Consider the following 9732-nt stretch of genomic DNA (forward strand, 5'->3'; position numbering starts at 1 on the left):
AGAGACATCTGTAAACATAGCAACATGGAGCCCAGCTGATCGGGTGTTAGAGAGAGAGAGAGAGAGAGAGATCTGTAAACACATAGCAACATGGAGCCCAGCTGATCGAGAGAGAGAGAGAGAGAGAGAGAGAGAGAGAGAGAGAGAGAGAGATCTGTAAACACATAGCAACATGGAGCCCAGCTGACCGGGTGTTAAAACATCAACAACTGCAAGGACTAGACTTGCAAATTACCTGGGGGTTTTCTGGATCAGTGTACATCTAGAAAGGGATCAAATGAATCCAACATCAGCACTGGATATTTTGGGATTTCCTTAAAGGAGAACTAACCTCCAAAACACTTTTTTTCAGCTTTTAACCAATATATATGACTTTGGGGGTGATGTGTGAAGAATTCTGGTCAGAATTTCCACATTTGACACCAAACTGTTGCCATTTTACCATTTGTATCATTTTTCAGCAGCATACCTGGCATAAGCGCCCTCTTAGGGTCAAAGACTGCTTTTTTTTTTTTTCTCAAATGAATGGGAGATTAGGGGCACACTGACGTCACAGTGCCCCCAAAGACTATGGGATTTCAAGATAATTACTCCCCTACCCCCTCTGTACCCTTTCGGCTCCTCAGAACTCCAAGCCTATTCTTATTGAAGTTTGCTCTTAAAATACTGAACCAAACGTTGTCAAAGTTGGCACATGTCTTAATTATAGTTAGTTTCCCGCTGAATGTGTCACTACTTTATTTATATCTTACCTGAATAAGCTCGAATGATGATGTATATATTATCAGTCCGAGTTGGAAGCAGCTCTCTCCAGCCCAGGCATGCGGGAGAGAGTCGTACTGTAAACCTCATGCACTAGCTCCAAGCTCCGCGGGCGCGCGCAGCAGAGCAGAGCTCTCTGTGCTCTGAGAGTAGAGAGAGCAGTCTGATATTTCCGCTAACAAATATGGTCGCAGTTTAGCGCACATGTAAAATATAACGCTATACTACGACGTGACAACGTGACAAAGCTTCTCTAAACACATCGGCTACTATCATTTCCCTGCATCCCTCCTACTGAGATTATATCGGTAATGATTTTGGACAGACTGAATGCGCGGAGGAGAAGGAGAGATCTGCAGCTCTGCCCTGAGTAGCCCTGAGAGACACTCGCCTCGCTCCGACTACTGTGCCCGTCTGTGAAAAGCGTCCTGTCCAGTCGCACCTTCGCAAACAGATGCGGGATTCCTTCAATCCTGTACCCAATCTCAGACTGTATTCTCTAAATCGCACACCAGCTATTTCTGTCTGTTTGTTTGTTGCTCCGTGAGGTTACAAGCGCCCCATGCATGCAGGAGGGAGGAGGCGCAGGCAGCCTGCACTGCGCTGAGAGGAAAAAACTTTTGCACAACTTTTAACAAGAACAACGAAAAGCCCCCAAACTAAAATGAAAAAGGGACTATATGGCAACTTGGACGAGGGAATGACGTAGAGAAATCTCGCATTGTGTTACCCCAGAACGGGGGGTTTGTCGTATTGTGCGGTGTGCTGCTGTAACGAGCCCATGCCACTTTGCTCTCGTAACGTAGTTTAACACACTGCCATAGGGTTACATGCAGAAAAATAATTAAATTTCTAGTTCGCCACTGAATTACCAAATTGATATAACTTTCAACCATTTTGAGCAAAGCTCTTTCCATACAGGCCACCAGCGTTGGCTAATTGTTGATATTTATACAGATATGGCCCCTCTCAAATAAATTATTTTTGAGGCAATAGGCAAACTGTAATGGCGTCGATTTCCGAAAAAAAATCTGGACTTCAACACAGCCAAAGAGTCCAGTATAGACAAGAGCATATGTCATTTCTTGGTTTTTTCCATAGGTATTTTCAAATCACTGTTCTAATACATATCTAGGGGGTTAGTCCCCCTTTAAAGAGCAAAGGCTGCCCCACAATAATCAGCAAGATTGTCAAAAGTATTGTAGATATCAATCAGGTCAAAATCTTTTGAAATCCATTTCCACTGTGACTTACTTGGTCAGCTCCTCACAAAGTGAATATGACTGTCACACATCATCCATAAACACCAAACAATGCGTTTGTCAATAGGTACCAAGATACTCACAGACAAAATGACTGTCCGCAGCTGGTGGAAAAACAAGTTGGATCAGTTACATGAGCAAAAGTGTCAATGAGGATGAGCTTTGGCAGTTGAGTGTATTTCTGACTTTTAGGAGTGGTCTCTAAGTTGATCATGACGCACCACCAAGCTGACATGACACATCTCAAAGCAGGAGGTGACTTACATACTTCTTTTCAATGGCATCAAAGCATCCGTGCATCCTGGAAGGATGAAATAAACACAGCCAGTTAACATGTTCTCTAACATCTTCTTAGAACGGAACTATGAAAAATGACTTCTTCACCTTTTTAGCTACTTATATGTATCATAATACATTACAAATATGTCTTGTACATTTATATCAATATGCTCTTGGTGTGGAATGGATCCCAGTACCTAGGATTTATCTAATGTCAAAAATCCAGATTTCAGAACTAACATTGAGTTCTTCCGAGTCACTTTCCATGTTTGTTTCCGGTCCAATCCGCCCACTTTTGAGTCCCTGTTTGAACTAGAGCTATGTCCCATTCCAGAAACAAGACCATCAAAAGGCCATTCCCCAGTCACTTTAAACAGTGGCTATGCCCCTTAAGTGTCAAACTGTACTGGAGTTATTTACCACTGAACAATCTGATTGGCACCAGGACAACTGCGGCCCTCCTTAAGAATCATCACTTTCTGATCTGTGGGAGAGGAAAACAAATATAAGTAGGGATGGGTACCGAGACCCGGTACCAAACGGACCCCGGGGCCGGATTTCGAGATACCGCAGGATCAAAGCTTTCACGTTAACGGTTCTCTTATCGGTACTGGAGAAATTAAGAAAATAGATTTCCTATTTATTTGCTACATAAACGTTGTTTTTTCGCACCAACTCCGTAAGACATGCCTGTGATGTGATTTTTGCGATTTCCGAACGAGAAATGAGATCCAGATCCTCTTTTCCGCGTTGCTTTCTCATCAGACGAGAGACAGGCAGCTGCCAGCGAGGAGCCGACACACTGACTGAGGAGGGGCGGGGCTGGCAGCACACACACATGCACACACTGAAGGGAAGGCAGCTGAGCCGAGGAGAACAGAGACCGCAACACGTTAAGAAAGAACGGAGATGTTACAGTGGGTTAATGCAGCAGTTCTCGCGTGCACTCCCAGAGTAGCCTAGGTAAACCCAGCCACCACGTGACCTGCTCTCTCAGTTCCCAGTCACTAGCGTCTAGACTCCGGGCCATTCAGATCGATTTCTGGGGCGATTGAAAGACCCGCGCAGACCCGCAGCCACCCCGCAGCCAATGAGTGACGGCGTGACTGCCAACATCAGTCCTGCCGTGATCGGCCAATCAGAGAGTGCGTCTTTGTCAATGACGTGTAACAGCTGCAGCGGCTTAGCACTACCTAGCCGTTAGCATTTGGCCTCTCTAAAGCATAGCTCCCGAGCTAGCTACTAGCTGGCTAGCTATATGGCTATGCAACTACGTGAGGAAATTCAAGTGAAAACAGCTGTTGAGGTTGAGGTCTGTTGATCAAAATAACACCTAGCGTTATCGAAATCGGATTTTAGCGGACCATACAAGCCAGGGCTTCAGAGCTGATCACCTGGACACATTTTATGGCGAAATTATCTGATAAACTTGTCTGTGCTGCTCTGTGGTGATCAGCTAATGTCTTCATAGCATTGTGATTATGATTTAATGCATTATGGAAGATAAACGCTGGTTTAACATAATTAAAATAATTCCCTACCAAACATGTAAAGTGACGCTTCTGGGCAGTAGACCATTTGGGCATAACATTATGTAATGTGACATGAGATCACCACATTTCAATAAATATAACGTTTTTGCACATTTGAATGCTGCTGGTCGTTTGTTTAATGCTGTATATATTGGATATTTAAAGCTGATACACTTTACACAATCAAATCTAACTTATTCACAGCAATACACAGTCCAGTAGTACAGTGGGCTAATTGTTTGAATTATATCGAAATATATTTGCATGGTGTAGCATGTAATGCAGATAATGTAGCTAGATACTCTGACACAGAAAGGCAGACAAGCTAGCAGCAGGGATCTTGTCACACTGATTCCAGATAAACTCCTCTGTCTAGCCAGCTATACAATATTGATCAAAATAACACCTATATCGAAATCGGATTTTAGCGGACCATACAAGCCGGGGCTTCAGAGCTGATCACCTGGACACATTTTACGGCGAAATTATCTGATAAACTTGTCTGTGCAGCTCTGTGGTGATCAGCTAATGTCTTCGCATTGTGATTATGATTTAATGCATTATGGAAGATAAACGCTGGAAGGCTGGGTAGCATTAGCTGACGTCATCCAGGCTACAGTAACATTAGGCTATAAGCATTCATTGATTGAAGCAGAGTGCTGGTCGGTTAAGTTTCTCTGTAGTCATGTCCTCCTCTGCTCCAATCTTCGTTCGTAGTTTCTTCTGTCTCTCGTCCAGCAGCTGCAGATGTCATCATTATCCACGTTATTGATTATTATTTATTAAAAAAATCTCGTGTAAATATTTTGTGAACGCACCAATAGTTAGAGAAGGAAACCTCTCTTTGCATTTTATTTTTTAATAAAAGTAGGCTACTTGTGATATCTCACGTGGTCGATCATCATTGCAAATTTATGTGGACAGCTAGGTTTAATGACAAATATGGAATATCACCCAAGGAAATACCACGGTTTAATGCCAACAGATAAACCATACAGATTTGTTGTAATTGTGAACACATAAGGGAGCAAAGACATGGTTTTCAAGCATAACACAATGTACAACTTTTATTCAAAGACAGGATTGAAAAATATAGGTCACTTGTATTCACTTCAGTAATGTCAGGTCTCAGTCGCATTCACGCTAACCTCTTAACTTCTAGCTAGGTCAAACACACCTTAACGTTATGAGTGTGGCCGTTTTGGATTAACATTAAGTCCACGATCAAGTCTAGCATTTCGGTATATTCCTACCTCTTAACATCTAGCTAGCTAGGTTGGATCTGGAATATGATATCGGCTTGATACATTTGATTGTAGCTACTCATACAGCCGTGTGGAGCTTATCTAGCTAGGTTGCATCTGGAATATGATATCAAGCCAGTAATGTAGCTAGCTAGCGTTAAATAGGTTTATCTGTAACCACGCTGAAATGTGAGGGCATTAACGTTAATATTTCTAGCTAGGTCAAACACACCTTAACGTTATGAGTGTGGCCGTTTTGGATTAACATTAAGTCCACGATCAAGTCTAGCATTTCGGTATATTCCTACCTCTTAACATCTAGCTAGCTAGGTTGGATCTGGAATATGATATCGGCTTGATACATTTGATTGTAGCTACTCATACAGCCGTGTGGAGCTTATCTAGCTAGGTTGCATCTGGAATATGATATCAAGCCAGTAATGTAGCTAGCTAGCGTTAAATAGGTTTATCTGTAACCACGCTGAAATGTGAGGGCATTAACGTTAATATTTCTAGCTAGGTCAAACACACCTTAACGTTATGAGTGTGGCCGTTTTGGATTAACATTAAGTCCACGATCAAGTCTAGCATTTCGGTATATTCCTACCTCTTAACATCTAGCTAGCTAGGTTGGATCTGGAATATGATATCGGCTTGATACATTTGATTGTAGCTACTCATACAGCCGTGTGGAGCTTATCTAGCTAGGTTGCATCTGGAATATGATATCAAGCCAGTAATGTAGCTAGCTAGCGTTAAATAGGTTTATCTGTAACCACGCTGAAATGTGAGGGCATTAACGTTAATATTTCTAGCTAGGTCAAACACACCTTAACGTTATGAGTGTGGCCGTTTTGGATTAACATTAAGTCCACGATCAAGTCTAGCATTTCGGTATATTCCTACCTCTTAACATCTAGCTAGCTAGGTTGGATCTGGAATATGATATCGGCTTGATACATTTGATTGTAGCTACTCATACAGCCGTGTGGAGCTTATCTAGCTAGGTTGCATCTGGAATATGATATCAAGCCAGTAATGTAGCTAGCTAGCGTTAAATAGGTTTATCTGTAACCACGCTGAAATGTGAGGGCATTAACGTTAATATTTCTAGCTAGGTCAAACACACCTTAACGTTATGAGTGTGGCCGTTTTGGATTCACATTAAGTCCACGATCAAGTCTAGCATTTCGGTATATTCCTACCTCTTAACATCTAGCTAGCTAGGTTGGATCTGGAATATGATATCAAGGCTTGATACATTTGATTGTAGCTACTCATACAGCCGTGTGGAGCTTATCTAGCTAGGTTGCATCTGGAATGATATCAAGCCAGTAATGTCAGGTCTCAGTCGCATTCACGCTAACCTCTTAACGTCTAGCTATAGCTAGGTTACATCTGGATTATATATACAGTATAATACTACGCTCACTACGTCATGACATTCACATTAACGCCTCCAAAAATCTACTGTAGCTAGCTAGCGTTAAATAGGTTTATCTGTAACCACGCTGAAATGTGAGGGCATTAACGTTAATATTTCAATTAGGTCAAACACACCTTACCGTTATGACTGCGGCCGTTTTTGATTAACATTAGCGTTAAGTCCATGATCAAATCTAGCATTTCGGTATATTCAGTGTGTGTGTGTGAAAAGGATGTTAGCATGCTAGCATTATTAGCACAGAATGTATACAGTCCATGGTACAACGTTAGCCCTTCAAGTCCTGAGGCGAACAGCACTGGAGGATGAAGTCTGCAGTCTGGCATTCAGTGTCCAGCATAACAAGCACGCCTGTTTCCTCATCAGGTTGGCAGCAGCTGTATAGATGATGACTGTTCTTCACAGCCACAAATATCTCTCCAGATCTGCGGCCATCTGCAGCAGGGATCCGTGTAGACTGTTGTCCTGTTCCTCTTTCATTCCCTGACCACCGTCACGCGATGTTCTCTCTTCTTGTAGCTGGTTGTAACCATTTGCGTGCTAGCAGTACTGAAATGAAAAGTGTTAGCTCGCTTGCTAACAACAAAGGTCGCAGAGCGATGACGCCATCTGCTGCACTGCGCATGTGCTCTGTGCACAAAGCTGGTTGGATGACGGTTGCGTAATGGAGCGGTCTATCGGGGGGGGGGCCAACAACCGCAGGAAATCGTTTAACAATGGTGGGAATCCAGACCATAGTGACTGAGAACAGGTCTGAGAGCAGGTCACGTGGGGGATGGGTTTACCCAGGCTACTCCCAGAGTAGCAGCAAGACGGAGGAAATAAATGTAAACGAGCAGTTTCTCTTTCTCTCTCTCTGTGCTTCTTTCTCACACGGAGCTGTCTATTCTTTGACAATGACACAGGGTCAGAGACACACACACACACATACACACATTAGTTTTCCGTGCATGTCATTGGCTGTCATCACCTGTGTTGCATTCAGGTAACATCGTAAAGTACCATGCTATACAATTGAGAGCATATTTCTCTTTGATATCAACAGGAGAGATCAAAAGTCTGGTTGTACTTCACTCGAGTTGATGCTGACAATTCACGTTGTCATAAGTGCGATAAATCATTCACTAGCAGCGGTGGAAACACGAGCAATTTGTCTAAACACTAAAGTGCATCAAATAGGTACAAACAGAGAAATGCACAGTTTTCGACAAGCTAGCTCACACGACTTCATCATCTGTCAATAATGACCCGGTTGTAGTTACCCATGATAAACGGACCCACCTCGTCATCAGGTAGGATGTGAACATGGATGATTAAGTCGAGAGTAGCTACTGTAGTAAACATTATCCAGCTGTTTGGGTGTGTTAATAATCAAAAACCCAGTCTGAAATAAATCAACAGAGCATCATCTCTCAGTTGTCCTAAAGAAATGTTATTTTCAGAGCAGGGGGGGATATTTATTTGATTTGATTTGGGGGCAAGTGCAGCAGACAGATACTGTCGTGCTTTATTGATGCTTTCCCTAGCTGAATGTTGGTATTGGCAGTGGTAGGAGATAATTCTTATATAATGCTGGATATTTAAATTAATAATAAAAACGCACCCATTAAGATTTTGCAACTATTTTTTCTTTCTCCCCTTAAAAATAACAAAAAGAACCGACAACAACCAGCACCATTTTTTTCTGTTTTTTCTCTTAAAAATAACAAAAAGTACCGATAAGAGTACCGTTAAAGTACCGGATCGATAAGCAGTATCGATAAGAGTAGTAGTATCGTTAATTCCTTAACGATACCCATCCCTAAATATAAGCCTCTCGTTAGCAAATCATCATTTGAAATGGCAAATGAGATGAAACATCAAGACAGCTAGTATCACTTCATCACAATAGGAAATTAACAGCAGCCAAATGTTGGTCAATCTTTGGCTGTGGGTGATCAGTTTGGCTACCAGCCACCGGCAAGAAACTGCCTCGTTTGTACTGTAGGTCGTATCCAGCTTTAAAAATCTAGTTGGCTGGTAAAATAGTGGAAGCGGCTGGTGAAATGTGGGATGTACCAGGTGCTGTGGTATGGAGACAAATACATTTTCATACAGTATGTGAATGTGAGGTACCTTGAACATATTTGCTGGCATAGGCTTTCTCTGGGAAAAGGCCCCTGAGGTAGGTGATGCTGGACACTGCAATGGCCAGAAGTTTCTTGACAACAAGCACGGACTGCTGCTCTGTGGTAACTGTGTCAAGCAACACCTGATGATGCTGTTTGAGTGAAACACAATGACTCACAGGTTGAATGTGTGGACCAGGTAAACATGGCAGCAATCCAGTAATTACTGTCTTTTGTTTTGTAGTTTTGCTTTTACTCGCCAGTTAAGACAGATACCATATTAGTCATGTAGAAGCTAACAACTTCAAGTCCAGGTGAAAGGTAATAACAAGCAGATAACTGATATTTTTCAATCTTTGTAAACTCATGCTGTAATGAAGTTGTAGCAGGGGAGGTGAAGCACACACACACACGCCTTTTCTTCTTCTCCGCTAGCAAAGCGTGCCCTGCCGGGAGGTTTCTATGGACCCGTTCCAAAGCAACCATTTTGAAGTGACAAAGCAGGAAGTAAAGCAGGTCTAACCAATACCATTCATGATTGTTCCATTCCATTTAGTGCCAGGGCCCTCATTAATGTCATTGATTACACCTGCTTTACTCCCTGCTTTACCACCTCAAAACGATTGTTTGAAATGGGCCTATCCACCTTATTTTTGAATGCCCCACTGTAAAAAATAATTGTGCGTACAAGGTCCGGTTTAACGTGACTTATTGTTGCAGCTTGCCATTTCCTAAATGGCTACTTGATTTGAAAAGATGGCCACCGGCACCTACACTCAGTCCCTTGTACCCTGGCTGAATTGAACATAACTTGGCCAATAAGTATGTAACATACCAAATAAAACAACCCGTAATATCTTAATTTTATGTAGAATGCAGAGGACATGTAACTGTTTAGTTAAACTTGCATTCCAGGAATATTGTGCTCTAAAGATGACGATAGTGGCTCGAGACTGTTTCGGCCTGAAACCCACACGCTTTGCGGTGGTGGTTTTAGCGTAACCTATGTGAGATTCGAGGCGTAACCTATGTGTGTTTTAGCGTATATAACTAACGCTAACATAACTAACTAGCGGGTAATATTAGCAACAGCAGGCGATT

The 9732-nt window shown here is 42.4% G+C and overlaps 1 protein-coding gene across 1 annotated transcript in view; it reads right to left on the minus strand.

Moving 5' to 3' along the window:
* LOC310771062 (HORMA domain-containing protein 1-like) overlaps positions 1–8919 on the minus strand; it is a gene marked incomplete at both ends in the record, with an annotated part of 26626 nt that extends 17707 nt beyond the window's left edge. The window contains 6 exons of the mRNA XM_083663741.1: positions 236–262; positions 2108–2128; positions 2289–2325; positions 2724–2787; positions 8639–8783; positions 8908–8919. Of these exons, the coding sequence (XP_083519867.1) occupies positions 236–262; positions 2108–2128; positions 2289–2325; positions 2724–2787; positions 8639–8783; positions 8908–8919 (306 nt within the window). The remainder of the gene's footprint in view (positions 1–235; positions 263–2107; positions 2129–2288; positions 2326–2723; positions 2788–8638; positions 8784–8907) is intronic.
* Between the last annotated feature and the right edge of the window lie 813 nt (positions 8920–9732).

This window comes from Poromitra crassiceps (genome assembly GCF_964638095.1).
Source record: "Poromitra crassiceps genome assembly, contig: HAP1_SCAFFOLD_325, whole genome shotgun sequence".
In the NCBI taxonomy this organism is placed as follows: domain Eukaryota; kingdom Metazoa; phylum Chordata; class Actinopteri; order Beryciformes; family Melamphaidae; genus Poromitra; species Poromitra crassiceps.